This window comes from Anser cygnoides, chromosome 7, assembly GCF_040182565.1.
Source record: "Anser cygnoides isolate HZ-2024a breed goose chromosome 7, Taihu_goose_T2T_genome, whole genome shotgun sequence".
Classification (NCBI taxonomy): Eukaryota; Metazoa; Chordata; class Aves; order Anseriformes; family Anatidae; genus Anser; species Anser cygnoides.
In genome coordinates, this window is record NC_089879.1 from 9,529,928 (window position 1) to 9,548,055 (window position 18,128).

An 18,128-nucleotide genomic window follows, 5' to 3' on the forward strand; every position below is an offset into this window, starting at 1 on the left:
AAGAATAACTGGTTGTATGGCCTGCAGGTTGTGGCTTTAAATTGACTCAGTTTTACTTTTTGTTTCAAGGGAGAGTGGTAGATTTGGGAAGCTGCTTGTCTGCGTTTTGGGGAATTTTCCTCTGAGAGGCCATCCATGGAGCTTCAGAGTGGGATCCAATTTCAGTAGGTGAAGAGCACGACGACAGGCACAAGGATGAGAAGCAACATGGCACTTATTTCATACCGGGAAATACGAGCCTCATAAGAGCCGTTCATCTTCAAATAAATGAGTAAGTGACCCGACAGAGATCTTTTCTCCTCCCTCTGTCCACTTAACAATGTAAAGGAGCAATGAAAACAGATGACAGTTTCACACCATCTCTCTTGCCAAGTGTATGCAAGACAATTCTAGCAGCAGGACAGAAATAATGAGGCAAACAACCACAGCATCTGGCAGAACGACGGTCAGTGGCCACCGTGACCCTCCTAATGACAGCTCTCCAGCCCTCCTACTCACAAGCACGCTTGCCATGGGAAGTGCTGACCACTGCCACACAGCCCCGCGTCCTTGACCACGTCTGTCTAAAGCGGCTCTGCCGCAGACACTCTGGACACTCGGCCAGGCTGCACAAACCCGCTGATGTGAGGGAATATGTTGCTCTCCCCCTCGGGGATGCCTCACGCTAGCTCAGCCACTCCATCAGGAGAAGCACCCGAGCGCGGCGCAGAAGCTGAACGTCGCTGGGTGAAATTCCCCACTCGTTCAGGGGCCCTAACTCCGTCTCTGGTAGCCAACTTGCTCCCCTCTGTATGGCAACTGCATTTGACTTGGGTCGATCCAAGGTCCTTTATCTAGGCAATGGGGCTAGACGTTTCTAGACTGCAGGGGAGATCTAACCAGCTACGGCTTGGGGTTAGGATATCTCATCTCCCATGGCCAGGAGGGGAAGAGCTCCCCCAGCACCCCATCTCTCCGCCTACTGCAGTGGGGATCAGTGCTGTGACATCCCTACCTCCAGTGAATCAGGAAACAGCCTGGGGCTCTGCTCCACGTTCCCCACGGCAAGGTAAGGGGTTAGGGCTATTAGAGTTATAACCACGTTAGCCTGCAGATCAATACATGCTAAAAAACTAAAGACATCCATGCAACTTAAATGTTAAAAAGAAAGAAAGGAAGAAAGATAGAAGACAGCAAGTGAAGGCTGTAAACCATGCTTTATTAGAGCAACGTTAAAAGACAGAAAAAAAAATAAATTAACTTGGTGGGCTCAAAACAGAACCTGTTAATTCTTCTACCATCAACAAACAGCGCGGGAAGCCTCTGGCACTTGGCTAAGGACAGTTCTGCTGCTCCTCGCCTCTGTCTCACCACTTCCTAGCCTCAACTGTGCAATGCTGCCAGACCCCAAATTCATGGTGGGACTTTCTGTACAGCTGCCAGTGGCAAAGCAGAGTACTGGTGTTCGCCAATTTCTCTGATAACACCTGTGGGGAAAGGTGGGTTTTCACAATTTGGAGACTGCAGGGCTTGTCGTCTCCCCCTTCTCTCCCTAATTAAAATAATTTGCAAGCAGAGACCCAAGTTCTGCCCACCTCATTGACGGTGGTCCAGAAGTTATTCAACTGGATTGCTCTGCACCTACAAGGCAGTTAATTATTTCACTGGAGGAAGGTTGAATCTGGTATGCCAAAAATTAAAAATGATTTTGCTAATACTGTTTTAGGTTCTGTGGCCTGAAAGAAGGGGTTTCCCATGGCAAAGCAGACTTAAATCAGGTTACCACAGAACTGTCTTTCTGAGTTTGCAGAGTTAACAACTCTTTTAGAGCTAAAAACACTGGTCTGTTACCTTAAATAATTCCCCTTTGACTAGGATTAAGGTAGCAGAATGTTTCCTCTGTTTCTTTTTTATGTTAAACTCTTAAATAGTGGCCACTTTTGGTCTGAAAAACCATTTACTTAAATCCTGGTGGTTCCAGGGAGGCCACTTCTCCATCCCCAGCCTGTGCCATTCCCACCATGTGCTACCTGTGGTGATATATGGGACAGGGTTAGGTGCGCCAGAATTAATAGATGGGTAAAACTCCAAAATCTGTAAGCCAAATTTTACCAGAAGCAAACAGCTTCAGGCAACCCTGGTGAAAGGGGATAAGTCACCATCCGGGGAACATTTTATGCCTCAGTTTCGCTGTAATTAAAGAGGAAACAAAAATGCTATGTATCCCCTTTTAGAAGCACATTGTGAGGATCATTCACTTGTGTGCCACTCTGAAAGTGTCACCTGCTACATCAGGACGGCACACACCCACCGAACTGATCCAGCTCATGCTGCCATGAAACTAGCCCCAGGACAGCATCAGAAAAGCCAATAATGCTGCAATTGCCATGGGTGAAAGCCACAGATGACTACAAGGGTTTATTCGTTTGCTATGAGCAAAGATGTCTCAGTTTCTATAGTATTAGCAAACTGCGTATCTTTGGCACCTTCCTAGGATGCGCTACAAAAACTACCATGCTACCAAATGCAATGTTTTAATGGTTAGGACCACAACTAGGAAAGAAATGCTCTAAAATCTACCTAGTAACAAAATGCCTCCATGCATTAAAACAACAACAAAACAGAACAAACAAAAAAACTATGTCAGTAAGCCTCCAGTTATCAACTACACCGCTGAAAGGTGCTGCACTGCTCTTAACTAATTCTGAAATAGATCTAAAAGAGTGGTCTCTAATGTGCAGCAAAGATTTCCGATCAAAACCTGGCATAAGTTAAGAGAGGGTTTATGCTTGGTGTGTAACCTAAGCGCTGCACAGACTGCAGGAAAAGTCCCCTTGCTGATAAAATGTAGTTTTAAAAGTCTGACGTTTCCTTAAACTGCTAGGGAAAGATAAAGCAACACTAACACGATGTGCCCCCATTCTGGTGCTTGGCATACTGAGCCTACCACGCTTCAAATATTGTATCTCTAGACTACACAAATATCTGTTGATAGCATGTAGTAAAATAACCACAGAATAAACCCTAATTAAACACTGCATTGGCATTTAAGCCTTTGGTTAGCATAAGTCTCCTGACACAGGGAAGGTGCTTACTCAGCTCTTCTGGTCTGAACTCTTCTTCCTTTCCTTTCCTTAAGCTTTAAGAAACCGTAACTTTCAAAACCCGTTTAACATATATACTGGTATCTAACACCTCAGCCCCGACACCCCGTACTAGCATTACTCAAATGGGACGTTTTTGGTGCCTTATCTTGTATATACAATACCACCCCTGGTTCATGTTTTCCTCGACACTAAGCACAAACAGGACTGCGTGCATACACAAAATATGATGAACATCTGATCTACATTCTAAATGAGATGAAGCACATGGGACTGGCATGAGTAAGAGGGGAAAATGTGGGAGAGGAATCACTACACACAGAGTGTGGTTTGGGTTGAAATACCTACCATCATAATATTCCAAATTCAAAGACTGCTTGTATCAGAACAAAGAAACAACAAATTTAACCAAATGCGATCATATAAGGAAAAAGGAATGAGAAAAGAACTACTCGGTATCCCTCCACCAAGAAAGAAGCATGTACTGAGTTATACATGAAATTAAACTCCAGTAGAACATGGGCTGTCGAAATTTGGGCTCTCTGATGTCTTTCACCTCCTTTTAATGCTGGAAACTGTCCTACTAAAGTTGGAATTAGTTTTGTCTAGAGCTCAGGAGTTTACAGCTCACATGCTGGGATAAAATTTAGAAAAAAAAAATATTTTCAGGGGAAAAACAAAAAAGACATCAGATCATTTAAAAAAATGTTATCTACATAAGCCTTACCAAGGCAAATAAACTCATAGGTAGGGATTTAATTTTGCAAATAACACCAAAAAAGTGTTACCATATAAGCTGTAAACACTGGCTTTTATATCTATAATCATTTGAAAAACACTAGTGCTGCAGATCCCAGAACATTTTAAGCCTTTGGAGGCAGTGGACATAGACCCAAACAAAAGACAAAATATAGATGTCCACCTAAACAATCTTTTTTGCTGACAATCTGGAGGGAAAAAAAAACCAACAACGACAAAACCAACTGCCAGCTTCAAGCACTTCAAGTTTTCTTGTTCCCAGTTCTACCACTAGGGAGAGGTTATTGGTAAAGAAAGAGAGAAAATGGCATTAAATTAGCAAGAAATTCCAAGGATCAAAGATTATTAGCAATTGATGCTGTGGGAGAGAGAAAGGTGGGGAGTGGGGAAAAAAGATTAAAAAAATAAAATCACACAAATGCACTAAGAGGACAGATTGCTTTTATTTCCCCAAAGGCCTAATGGGTAGTATTATACCTGCATGGTTTGCACCATAAACTCTGTCGGTCAAGCCCGAACAATGCCCGACACTTCTTTGGAGTATTTGCATCTGTTAGCATAAGGTAAACACAAAAAATACAACACAATGGTGGATAGAGCTCATTTGGACTGTGTAATCTTAGCTACAGCTACATTTAGGTTTTAATCACCTCCGTTTTATTTGGTAATCTCCCCTCATACCAAGGGCACGAATAAACAGGACTTTGACAATGAGCCAAAACAAAACCAAAAATCTCCGACACCGCCGTGCGTGTGTCCGGCATCGGCACCGCACTCGGTGCCGTGCTACCGAGGGCTTTGGGGGCGCCCCACGAAAATGTGACTTTCCTGGATTGGAGGCCGGGAGGGCAGGGCTGTGTTTGAGCCAGGGATCAGAGAGGCTTAAGGCTGATGCTGTTTTACAGTGGGTTTTTGGCTAGCAGCAGCAAAGAGGAAGGAAAAAAAAAAAAACACAACAAAAAAAAATAAGCAAAACCTTTTCAGAGAGACGATAACTCATGGCAGTGTCCCACTCCCTTGTGTCTTCTAGATCACAACACAAAGCTACAAAGCAACAAGGCAGGAAAAAAAGGGGAAAGTACCAAATAAACCAGCTGCAAATCAGCCATAGCGAGTCTGGGAAAACTATACACACCTGCAGGGGCCGCACCAGTTATTCTGTTGATCAAGGCCAAAGCGCGCTCGGCATTTCTTAGGAGCGCTCAGGTCTGAATGAGTTCAAGAAAAGCGAGCAGAAAAGGGGGAGAGGAAAAAGAAAGGGGAGAGGGGGAGAGAGAGAGAGAGAGAAAGAGAGAGAAAAGGGGAGAAAAAAGAGAAAGATAAAAATAAGGAAAAAGTAAAAATAAAAAAGGGAATAAAAATCAATGTCCTCGTTATTAATTGCAAAATATTGACTTTTGATTTAAAAGTTAAAAAAGTGATAATCACATTTTTATTCAACTCTTGAAATTAGCTGTTGCAATTAAAGCTGCAGTATCCCTTTATAAAGGACTGTTTCTTTCACTTTTAATAGAGCAGGTAGAGGAAAGTCATTGTGGCTGGTCTAACAGGATGTTTCAGGCGAGATTTATTGGGGTTGTTTTTTTTTATTCTCTTTTTTGAGAGGGGAAAAAAGGAAGAAAAGAAGCTGAGTATGGAAGTTAGATCCTGAACATGCTTTTTTCTTCAACTCAGATACAAAATAAAAATAAATAAAGAGGAAAAAAAAAGAAACAAAAAGGAAATTATATCTCCTGGGATAATGCAGCTTTTGGAATAACATTCAATTTATTTCTTTTTATTAATTTGTATTTAAAAGAATGGATAAGAATAAGCAGATTGCGAAATGAGCATGTTAGTATCAGCCAGAAAATAAAACGTAAAGCATGGCAAGGTGCTGAGTTAGTAGAGCTAGTGAATTGCAATGAATAGGCTTGAGCAGAAAGGCAAAAAAAAAAAAATTCAAAACTAAAATAATAATAATAAAAAAAAAATGTGTATGCATGCTAATGTGAGAAGACTTAGTGGGAGCCATGAAAAATGCCATTAGATTAAGGAGGTTCATTACTGACTTGCTTCCATTCTTTATCAGTCTCTTTAAAGAAATACTGCATATTCAATTTGCACAGTTAGTACAACTCTTGCGTTATTTTACTGTATTACGTTTTAATAGCAATTGTTACAAAAAAACGAAAACAAAATTAAAAAAATACTATCAAACATATAATAGATATAAAGATAAATAGATAATAAATATTATAAAAACGTGTGGATGGTATTTTTTTCTTAATGTCACAAGTGTTTAATGTTAAAGTCTATAATGGCAGGAAAAAAAAATTAAAAAGCAGTTTATAAACTATTTTAAATGACTCAAAATGACGTTAGCACCTGTAATCGGAGGAAGTGAAAGGCAAGGATTTAGGAAACATTCGCTGTGTTCTGAAAAAAAAGAACAAATTATACAAAGGCTTCAAAAAAATTAAGTCAGGGCTTCTTCAAAATTGACTATGAGATTGCCTATGCAGTATTTCTAATTTCCTATATAGAATGGCAAACCTCCTTAATTTAAAATGGGTGCGATTTACCACTGTAAGGCATGCATCAGAACATACAGGTACAGCCCAAATTAATACCAAACACATACATACGTACGTACACGCACACACATATGCGCAAAATAAGCAGACAACTTCATCAACAACAGCATAGGCATTACCACTATGGATCTGCAGTTAAAGGCTGGGTAATTACTAGGAATAAATTCGGCTAACGTCACAAGAGGCTCTTACATGCAATGGCTTGGTTACTAGTTTTAGAAGGGCAGTAACGTGTAAATAACTAGAGTGCATTAAAAAAAAGGCTGCCTGCTATAGGGACCGGCTCCCCGTGAGGCCAGGAGACTCGAGCCCACCTCCCCCGAACCTAGGAGCGTCACACCAGGACTGCCACACTTCCACTAAGCGAGATATTTAGACTTATTTTTACTTACCGTTGGTCTCTCCTGGCTGCTTATCCCTTTTCCTCTTCTTCTTCTTGCCCTGCGTGACACACACACAAAGGAGAAGGATTAAAACCAAGCCGAAACAAAGCCACGTGTCCTTGCGAGGCGGTGCAGAGCGACGGGGCAGGGGCCGGAGGACACCGGGAGCTGAGCCCGCTCCCCCCATCCCAGTGGGGCCGAGGGGTCCCAAGGGGATGCTCGCGCCCCGGGGATAGCTCTGCCTGCCCCCCGCTCCGTGCTAACACCCACCCCAAAGCCGCGAGCAGCCGGAGGGGGTGCTGGCAGGCTTGCAAGATGCTCCTTGTGAGATGAGATTGTAATGATGGCACACGTTTGACACACACACTCCTGCATCTGGAAGTTTCACAAGCTACTTGTGGCCCCATATGTGCAAGTTGGGGAGGGGAAGGAAGAGGAACAGTGGAGACTGAAGGATGGGGGACGCATGGGTGAGGTGAAAGTGAGCCCCCGGAGTGCCCTGGCACCCAACGCTGACTGCTGAAGCAGACAAGGGAGCCGTGATAATGAGCAAAACCTAACCTGCAGCTCTGTAAGTGCACTCACAGCCTAGGGAACAAGGCCAAGAAAAGAAAAACCCCAGATATAACCAAGACCCTTTCCACATTTTGGTTGATCGCAAGGGAAATGAGCAGTATTTTGCTAAACTGTGTCTATGTCCTAAATACTGCCCAAGGAGATGATGTGATTTGTCATGGCCTCTAACTGGAGGGAGGAAAGGAACAGACGAGGTCGGGTAAGCAGGAGCTGGCCGCTTCTCAGTTTGGAGAAGGCAGGACCAGGAGCACCAGCCTGAGTTCTAGGGAAAGCCAACAACCGTCTTCTACGAGAAGAGTTATAAACTGATAAGCATGGCTCAAAAGAGAAGTTGTTTTCTAAGAAAATTCTTCTAACACTGAACTACAGAGTCTGCAGAGTACAAAAAGGCCAGCGCAAGACGATAGAGTCATTTTGTTTTCATAGCTCGCCAGCTACTAAAAGCAACAACTTTGGGGCCAGCAATGTCAACTGTGAGCAGCGCGGGGATTCCTGCTTTTGAAGATGTGGTGGTAGGAGAAGTTGGTGAAAAGACACCAGACCAGCAGTCCCTTGTGGGCAAGAGGGAACAAACACGTCTTGGAAGAAGGAATCTCAGAGCACTTTTGAAGGGCTGGACGTATCTGTGGGGAAGCCAAGGGCTTCTCCCACATAGCGGACTCCTCAGTCGGTTGGTCTGGCTCCCAGCTACATGGTTAAGATCGGCTTCAGCTTGGCACATCCACTGTAACATTTGGCTCGCTCTGATACATATCAGTAAGAAATTCCCCCAGTGTGAATGCTGGATTCTGATCTGTTGTTGTCGTGTTTCTCCTCCCCAAAAGCCAGCTGTCTGGCGTGGGGCTTCTGTACTCGCTCCCCCTTGCTTGTAAACTGCCCCCCTGCTGTCCAGGCTGTGATAAGTACAGCCTTGTCTGAGAAAGCCTTCTTGTGATGGAGAAAGCAGTGTGCACAGTCGATTTTAAATGTCTTTCAGGCAACATGCACATAATCCTGCAGCCTGAATGCTGCTGAAAAAAAACATCTTGGACACCTCTGAAGCCATTTTGGGAAATATGGAAAGTTTGGGAGATATGGAAAGCTCCGAGTCAACTGCTACAGCACCCATCAGTCTAACAGGACAGGAAGACAAGACAGACAAGCACTGCTCCTAAAAATCCTGAGAATAAAACAGGGGAAAACATGGATCCTGAAGTCCACACAACACATAGAAATACAAGGGGCCCAGGCTCTGCTCCATCTACATTGATCTAGATTGACAGTAATTCTGTGAAAGTCAGTGAATTTTTCCAGCTTTACAATGTAACTGAAACCAGACAATTGCCTAAGGTTCGTAAGCCTGATTTCTATTTAATCTCAAGGAGGCCACTTGCATAATTAACAGACCGCATCTTGTGGCCAACTTGATTCATTTCTCAGTGCATTTGAGAATTGAAGGGCCGGTCTAACTTGAGACCTCATCACTTTTTCACTTGATGGCCAGCCAGAACACAGGTCAGGAGCCATCAGCCCTTTACAAACTTCTTCAAGACAGGTATTTAAATACTATAACCCCTTCAGGGAGCAATCTATTAAAAATGACTGATACACGGGAACGTCAGCCAGGGACCAGGAATTTCTGGTTCCTCTTCAACACAAGCTTTCCTAACAAAGAACTGAAAAAGGTCCCACTAACTTCTCTGACATTCTTTGCAAAGGCAATAGGGAAAAACTACCATGCTTTCTCATTCAATTTTTGCACCACAAGAAGATATTGCATAGCTAAATTAATACATGGACTTTAGGAAAGAATTACAGCAGCAGTTCTTCAAGCACTCGGCAGAAGACAGCTTTGTCTTTGCCTCAGATTGTCCTCCTAAGACAGGAGCAGATGGTCTGTAACATTTTTCATCATCATCCTATACAAATTCTAAGGCTGCAAAGGAAATGTGGAGGTACGTACTTGCTAAATGTTTTGGCAGCTCTCTTGACAGAGCCAAAGCAACACGGGTTTTGACAAGACTGAAGAGTTCTTTGGTACTAATTTTCCAGACAACCGGCAGGCAAGGTGACTAGACCCTTACATATTCCTGAGTCCAGCACTCAGTGCCACTTAACATCTCCTATTAGATCTCAGGAAGAACGAGCGTGCCTTGTGACACCAGCAAGCCACAGGGGATTCACTGAATCCTTTTCTCTTATTTAAGAGCAGGCTGAAAGCTGCATTTCTCAAATGCAGAGCTCCTATTTCTGAAGACGTGGGCTACAGCTGGCCCCATCCTCATGCCTAATGGGAAATGCCTAACGATTTAACCATTTGAAGCACCCCAAACATGCTCCCACTCTAGATGTGTGAAGGTCTTAAGACGCTATGAAACGCTGAGGGAGGTGGGGAACTTGGAGAGCTCTGAACGGATGGGAGAGGGGAAAAAAAAAACCCTGCAGATGATGTAATCGTGTGATGCAAAGCTGCTGCGCTCTCCTCAGGCAGGAAGGTTCCCCCTGAAGGTCACCTGGGGGTACAGCATCAAGCCGCTGGGAAAGCGACGGCTTTCTCATCCTGTCCTTTTTAGCTCAAGAAGAAAGGGTTTCTCAGTGCTCACACGGTGAGGACAAAAGTAAAGGTCCTAAGCACTTCAGGCTTTGTACATGCCCATCTGTCGGTGGCACAGTCACCGCGCAGAATGAGCATTCCCGAAGCCTCAGTCGAGCCTATAACTCTCTTTTGAACACCCAAGATGACAATACTGCACAGTGCCGAGGAACTACCTCAAGCCTATGGTCTGACAGTCTCAGGCCAGACTATAACGAAAAGAAAGGAAATGTGTTCTTAGCAGGAGCAGTGCCTCGTTGGGCTTAAAGAGGTTTCCTCTGTCTCTGAGGAGCACGCACCACTACACCTCCAGCGGCAAGCAAAGGAGGGAGCCAGGCAGAGCCCAACGGAAAGAAAAGATGATCAAGAAAAACAGAAGTATTTGAAAAAATGTCCTTAAGTAAATGAGCATGTGTATTCTCTACTGCTGAAACGCTGGAAGAGCACAGAGAGATGCTGCTGCTCTAGGCTTCGCTGCAAACTGAGACCTGGTTTCACACACATACACGTGGAAGCACAAATGCTCAAAGAGGTAAACATTGCCATACAGAAAGCACATAGTTCACGTGACTTAGGCAAAACGGTATTTATGGTAAAATAGGCAGTGATGATGGCAATGATGGAAGAGACAGACTTCAGCAAAAACAAAACGTGTAACACTGTACGTAACTAACATCAAATGTACAGATACTAGTCCCCAAACCTGCATGGAAGTCTATCTGCAAGGTAGGGAGCAAGGTTTATTCTAGAATCAGATACCTTGAAAGCTTTGGGTGGTTTTAATTTTTTTTAAATGTTTTTAAAACCAAGATGCTGCTATAATCCTCGTAAGGAGGGGTTAGAGTTCCCACCAATCTACAAATATGTCAAAAATGTACGGGTTTAAGCTTGTAAACACTTATTACCAGATGCACTGCTCACCCTTCATGGAAGAAGGGGTTATATACTACTAGTAAGTGATCACAACACTGGCCTTACATTTTTAACAGACAGAAAATTCTACTACTTTTAGCTACAAAATGGGCTTTCCGAAAGGTGGATGAGGGAATCAGTCTTAAGAACACTCCATGAATTGATCACAAACTCCAAAATACTCTTCAACAAATGATGAGGGGAAAAAAAAAGATAGTATGGCCATGAAAAAGCAGAACATAATCAAAATGTACAACAGTAGAGCGTGGAATAATTCATTTAACCCCACTTGAGAGTAAGACTTTCAAACAAGTCATGCTTTTGGTTTTGCCAGTCCTTCTCTGAAGCTAGGATAAGTCATTCTTCCACTTTCCACTATACTCTCACACAGATAAGCACAAGACACTAATTATTCATATTTTTGGTGGAAAGGAGAGGAGCCATGCTAGGGGATTTTTTTTTTGTAATATATATATGAAATAAAATTTAAAATGACCAGCAAGCCAAATAGCATCTCCAGATGCTGGTAAAAGTGAAGGCAAGAGTTTCTTCACAGAGCTCTACTGTCATGCCCCAATTCTAACCTTTTACTAGACCCATAAAGGAAGCCTCTTCCAAGTGGAGGGCTGTGAATTATCCCCAATAGTTTTAGTATCAGAGAGGGAAGCGTCCGTTGTTGTTACCAGATTGGGATCCTGAGGCACGCTTTCCAAGTAGTGCTTGTGTGCAATGTGTGGTCGTAGTTCAGCAGGTCACATATACATTTCTACAAGCTCTACTACTAAAAAAATTTCCACCTACATAGGAACCTACATAGTTATCCCGTGCGGACCAGCCCGGGTACAGCTGCATATGAAGCTGTCGTTCCTTTCTTGCTAGTTCATAGTATTTCGCTTGTTCTTCTCTGGATAACGCATGCCACTGAGGTGAAGAAAAGAGAAAAAGACAAAATAAAAAACACAAGTGTGGTGTGGGCTTTGTTTGTTTGGCTGGTTGTTTTTGAAGTGTGTTAACAGCAGAGTATGTTACTTATACATAAATACAGCTAGAATTGATTTACCCAAACAAATAGATAGAACAGATGATCAGGCACACTGACATTAATCTTTTATGTATAACTCCAGATTATAACTCCAGTTAACTCAGCTGAGTCAAAACTAATCACTTTTATTCATTGAGCCCCTACATTTTCCTGATGAGACAATTAAGAAAACTAAACAAAAGCAAAGAACAGAGGAGAGGACCCAGAAGCTGAAGCACTTGTCCTAAGTCAGATCTCAGTTACAGATTTACAGATGTTCTCCCTCTCCCTTCTCCACCAGCATCCCCTCTTTTCCTCCAGCTCGCACAGCTTCTAATACTTGTACCACACTTCCCAAAGGCCTCCCCCTCCCCCATTTACTTTCCTGCCCATTTGTTGGACAAAACAAGAAACCTGAGACTCCTCCATCTCCCAGTCATGGAAATAACACTGAAATAATACTGCTACTAATTAACTTTCCCCGCTCCCCATGAATGACCCCACCAGCAAAAAGTGTCTGCGAAAACCAAACCAAAACAAGGCCTTTGGTATAGTTGGATTCTATGAACACGGAGTACTTCTCTATCCATTACCAAAATAAGAGGAAAACACACCAATTCGGAAGGACACAACTCCCTCTCTCTGCAAGCAGTGTGAATCCTACCGAGGGTCAGCCCCTGTCTGTGCTTCTCCCTTGTTACCTACCCTTCGACCGAGGATTTGGTTGATGGCTGCGCTCTCTTTCAATGTGCATTCTGCTACAACTTTTGCTCTCATTTCCTTCATATACAACATAAATGCATTAAGAGGTTTCTTTATGTGTGGCTTCTTTTTCTCTTCTTCTTTTTTGGAGTCCTGATGTTTTCTGAAGGACAAAGATACAACAGACAAAATCCTCACAGTGAGAACTCTTGTGAATTTATTAAATTAATCCCCTCAATCCCTTAACATTAATCCTCAGAAATTAGTCTCTAGAAAGAGGAACAGAAGGTTCTCTAGAGCCTTTACCCTGGCCGCTGTATGAGAACAGTTTTAACAGCATTATTAAAAAAAAGTCTCATGTTTATGTAATATCACCAAGTACATCCTCAGCCCCCTAGAATAACCTCAGAAAGAAATGGCCACCCAGAAAACGGGTTCTTGCTTTATGGGGAGGGCTTGTCAGCATAATGGTGAAGGAAATAATTACATCCCATCATCCCTGGCAACTGAAATGCTGAAAATGTTTAAAAAATATATACAAATATATATTCTACAGCAAAAACGTTTGCACAAACCCACGCCTTTCTAAAGCTACACATGCAAAGGTTCTACTTTGGGTGTTCTAAAAGCAACACATGGGAAGCAAAAACTTACGAGCTGTGGAGTGAGCCGACGTCGCTCTGGGAAGATTCTTGTTTGACTGTTGGTGTGACTATGGCCGGATGAGGGATTCCAGTTGTATGTAAACTATGGTGTGGCGGGACCATGTGTGGAGGAAACCTAGAGGAGAGAAAGCTGTGTAAATCGTCAGAATAAAAATGAATGAATGGGGAGGGATGTGTACACACATTAAAAAAAAAAAGGCATATAACAAGCACATGACAGCTAGACAAAGCATATGAAAGCTGGCAGCATTAATTAGCAATAAATTAAACATAATGACTCTTCTAATGTCATTAAAGCCAATCTTCCCCTTCATTATCATTACTGACATGAGACATCATGATTTTTAACATCTTTAACAAAAGGCAAATTCAACTGGATGAACTTGGGATGAAAGTGGAATTTCAGCTACCTGCAAGAAAATCCACTGGTCTATTTCTTTACTGAGAAATTATCTGTGGCAACCAAGGATTCAATTTTTATCGTGCTGAATCACATTGTGAATTTGGGATGACATCTTTTGTTGCATATTGACAGCAAAATAAAATATTAATGCCAACACAATCTAGATGCGTTTTTGATAATCCTTATAGAAGCCTCATTAGCTACATTTTGTTGATGGAGCAAAGGAAAATAGTTATTTGTGTCTAATATATCCCTGAGCCACGCTGCTTTAACAGAAGTTTGGTGGATTGTGGAATTAAGCCCATTTTGGTCCATTATGGTACCCTAGGAAGGCTTAAATTCAAATCAAATAACAAAGTAGCTTTTCTAAAGACAAAAAATGTCGGCAGCTTTATGGTCATATACAGGGACAGGCCCGAGTCCTGCAGCTGGATTCAGAGAGATGTGCAATCCTTCTCGTGCATCTAATTGCTAGGCTGGGGCCACAGCACAAACACACCACTATCGATCAGGCTTTCTAATTTTTAACTGAAGTTAACAAACTTGTCAAAAGCATTACTGACAACTTATCATTATTCCTCAATTATTTTTAAAAGGTTTTGCAATGAATAAGGAAAGCGCAACACAACTGAGCTACTGCCTGTCCCTTAGAAACCCCCCACACCCAAAGTTTATAGGTTTCCAGGGAATGGGATCTAGCCTAAACTTTTGGCTTAAAAATACCTTCCCACAAAAATCCAAGGCTAAACTGATCCAGCAAAAAAGAAGGGTTTTTTTTGTTGTTGTACATTCCTACACTTATCCCAGATTTTGAGCCATCTTGGTCCAAACAAAGTACCCTGAGAATATGGAACATGCAATGGATAAAGAATTATATCTTCTATCATTTATACATAATGTTCTTTTTTCTGTCTAACAGGGTTTAAAATGGGGTGACAGACTATGGTTAGGCAGACTCTGTACAATTATCAGAAATATAACGAGATTTCTTTACATTTATTCCTCTCTTATAAAGTCCATTCCTGAGCTTAAAACCCAAAAAACTGCCTAGACATTCCTTATATTCGAAGATGACACAGAAGTACTTTCATAAACAAGAGGTATTGTCCACGATGAGCTCTGTGCATCTTTGTCTACCAGCTGGTAGTACTCAAGATCATGAGACAGAAGTATTTTGTCTTTGAGGCAGTGGTGGGAAGAGCAGGGACTGACGGGGAGAATGTGAAATTGTTCAGACTGCAGAGAATCGCAGCTCCTGTGAACAAAGACATGGAGAGAAGGAAAGGAGGAGGCTGTGATGGCAAGGGAGGAGGAGAATGGCCAGCAAGACGGTCGTTCCTCTTTGGATTTCTACTTTTGCTAAAGACTCATGGACACAAATCTTCAAGTGGATTGGCAAAACTCTGACAAAAGAAGCTGGGAGAGAAGTGCACGTCTGGGGAAATGCTTTGATGAGCGGTATGTCAGAATGGAAGGGAACGGCGAGGCTGCAAGGAGACCAATGTCCAGGTCCCACTTCTGCCATGGCACTGCCCCACTGTCACCAAGACACAACCTGGACCTTTGCATAGCTTTCTTCTGCTCTCCTCTCGTGGCTGGACATAGTTAGAGGTGAAGTTTGTTCCCACAGTGGATGGGGCCTTCAGACACAGTGCAATGCAAACAATAAAAACTGAAAGCGAGAGTCCGCAGGGGACTGCTCTTTAAAAATATGTATTTATTTGAACATGGGTGAAGATAAAACCTATGGCAAAATCCTGAGCTCACTGACATCAGTACAAGCACTGTGATAAAAAGTCGGCACACATCCTATCTGATCCTAGGCTGACTGTGCAAAGATCCAGCACTGAGGTGAGGGCGATGCTGCTGGGGCTGGCTTGGGTTCAAGCTGGAAAGAGTCAGAGATGATGGGACAACAAAGGATGAAGATGGAGACGACAAGCCTACCTTCGGAGAGCAGGCAGGAGGAGCCTGAGTGACATGAGGACACAGGACAGAGGGCATGTACCAGCAAGGAGGAAGAGCCGAGCGCAGTGGTAGCACAAGGCCAGCAGGGTATGAGGGCCTGAATGAGGTTAGGGTCATCACTGCAGAACGGCTCCCAGATAGCACAGAAGGCTGACTACAGCTGGAGTTAATGGGGACAAGAGGTGGTGGTTGTTAAGCTTCTGAATGGGACCTCTGGAAGTGGCTGTGATAACTGGGTCATGGACTGGCTCCCTGACAGAGGATCTGGTCCAAAACGAAAACTAAAATGCACTGAAAAGTGAACACTGCCTATGTGCTGAATTGTTGTGTGGTCAGGAGCTCCGAAGGAAACAAATTCAACAAAATATAGGGGCTTATTTTGTCAGTTTACTTTTGATGAAGATTTAAGTATCTCCAGCTAATCAAAAATTGAGGAGGGTGAAGAAAATCTGGCTAAAATGCAACTCCTCCCCCAGTTACGGGAGAAGTGTTTTCTCCAGTTACCATTCAGGAGAATGAGTATCTGCACAGTGGAGGAGTGGCCGTGTGGGAGGAAGGGCAGCTGAGGAGGAGGTGCCTACACACACGTTGTGCAGAAGCCTGGCCGTAACCAGAAGGATGGCAAAACCTCACTGAGTTCAGTGGGGCTGAGACCATACCCAGCGAACCCTAAACTTCAGAGACGTGGTAACCTTCATCGGCAGGCAGCTACAGCTCAGCAGTTATTTTGGGGCTGGCGGTTTTCCCAAAGGAAGTTTTGTGTTCACTACCAGCGACCATTTATTATTACGCACGAAAAAGCCCATCTGACACAATGCTACCCATCAGATTTACACGCTCCTTCCTACGTTTGGGGCTGTACAAACGTGCTCCAAAACCCAAAGTCAATCACACCACCCCACGGGCTCCAAAGGGCAAGGTGTTAGACTCCAAGTCCAAGTGCCTACTGATTTCTGTGCAGACACCCAGTCACACGGCAGTAAGAATGGGGAAGGAGTGTTAATTTTTAAGTTCCTGGCCATGCTCCAACTTCAGTAATTACATTCAGCAAAAGTGAATTTCCTCTGAAATTTCAATTACAACAGGTATTTTCCACTGCCACCACTTAACTGCTGTGCAGTGTTTGTCTGGTGCAATTCTGTTAAATTATTTCCTGATTTCCTCTCCCAGCAGTAGTTTTTTCACAGTGGGTCCACTGTTTGCCCATCAGTCAGTTAACCCTGTCTCAATTTGCATTACGGGCGTATTACAAAGGGGTAATGAAGGATCAAGAGAAGTTATAAGCACATTGCATGCTTCAGAAGCGAGAGGGATGATGCTACAAGCGGAGAAAAGAGTTGTAAATGGTTAAAACAACCTGAAGACACTACCTTAATAGTTTAAACCGTTTATTAAAATCACTATTAGTCACCCATTAACCTTTTATAAACTATTCATAGGCACTTTCTAACTAATGAAGCGTAATTACTAAGCTCAGGGAATATTCAGGGCTGGGAAGCATGATGTGCTCCAAAGGTCTGCATCACAACGCAGGCAAGTGCGGGAATCCCCTTTAAAGCAAGGCTCTGGAAGGATGTGGACGAGGTCTTGGAGGACAGGGGGCTGAGGCTGGGGTCTGCCCTGGATTCAGCGTTCAGCCAGAGCGGAGGGAGCAGCCCTGAGGCTCGTGCCTCGCTGCAGGGATGCTGCCCGCAGGGCGCGTCTGCAGGCACGCCGGGCGCTCGGGGCCAGGGCTGCCCCGCCGCTGAGTGCAGGTGCTCCACCTGATACGGCAGGCGTGAGAAAACGTGTGTCGGAGCACGGTCTGCCCAGAGGGTGTTCCCAGCTGTGGGAAACCAGGAGGGGAGTTTCTGGGCTGAAACAAAGGATAAACATCTTAAATCTATTCATCGGCCTGCGTCTGCGCCTGGGCGCGTGTGTACGTATGGGCACACGTCAAGACAAAAAGAAAGGCTGTGCGCCTATACGCACACCCCTCACCTTTGCCTAAGACATCCCCCCGTATTTTTTTCTCTAGACGAGGATTCCATGAATTGCAATAAACACCCTAAAAATTCTAAGTAGCTCATTATACACCACTGTCTCCTTTTATGGCTCCAAGCCAGAATATAATGATGAGTCTTAACTTGTTAAGGACAACTAATTTTTTGTTCCTGGCTGTCTCAAGGGCTTCTCTCTTACTCACTCTCACTTTACTTCACTGTTGACATGTTTCTGTTAACTGGATGTCATCTGCCTGCCTTGATTTTATGCACAAGCAGTGGGATGCATTTTTCTGTGCAACAATTCTGCTTTGAGTTGCATTAGATTTGTCATTATTCTCTCATTTTCCCCTTGCACTTGTAACATTTCATCTATTCCTGCCTTATTTTTTGAGCCACGGTGCACCCACATTATGGTTTATACATGATCTTGCTCCCTTTGAAGCCGGCAGATTTCAGAGCCAGCCCTCGTCAGGAGAAGTGCCTGCTACCAATTTAGCAGGCTGAGGGCCCCGAGCTCCAACAA

At 43.5% G+C, this 18,128-nt stretch overlaps 1 protein-coding gene across 33 annotated transcripts in view; it reads right to left on the reverse strand.

Annotated features, from left to right (window-relative positions):
* Window positions 1-18,128, reverse strand: part of TCF7L2 (transcription factor 7 like 2) — a 177,483-nt gene that overhangs the window by 3,001 nt on the left and 156,354 nt on the right. For 5 of the 33 annotated variants that reach the window (XM_067000947.1, XM_067000935.1, XM_067000933.1 and 2 more), the window contains 6 exons: window positions 13,239-13,379; window positions 12,588-12,747; window positions 11,663-11,782; window positions 6,811-6,859; window positions 6,210-6,260; window positions 4,978-5,050 (listed from right to left, as the gene is read on the reverse strand). In XM_067000947.1, the coding sequence (XP_066857048.1) occupies window positions 4,978-5,050; window positions 6,210-6,260; window positions 6,811-6,859; window positions 11,663-11,782; window positions 12,588-12,747; window positions 13,239-13,379 (594 nt within the window). Of the gene's footprint in view, window positions 1-3,430; window positions 3,457-4,319; window positions 4,393-4,973; window positions 5,051-6,209; window positions 6,261-6,810; window positions 6,860-11,662; window positions 11,783-12,587; window positions 12,748-13,238; window positions 13,380-18,128 lie in introns of those variants that run through there. The other 28 variants (XM_067000949.1, XM_067000940.1, XM_067000938.1 and 25 more) reach the window with 21 other exon arrangements.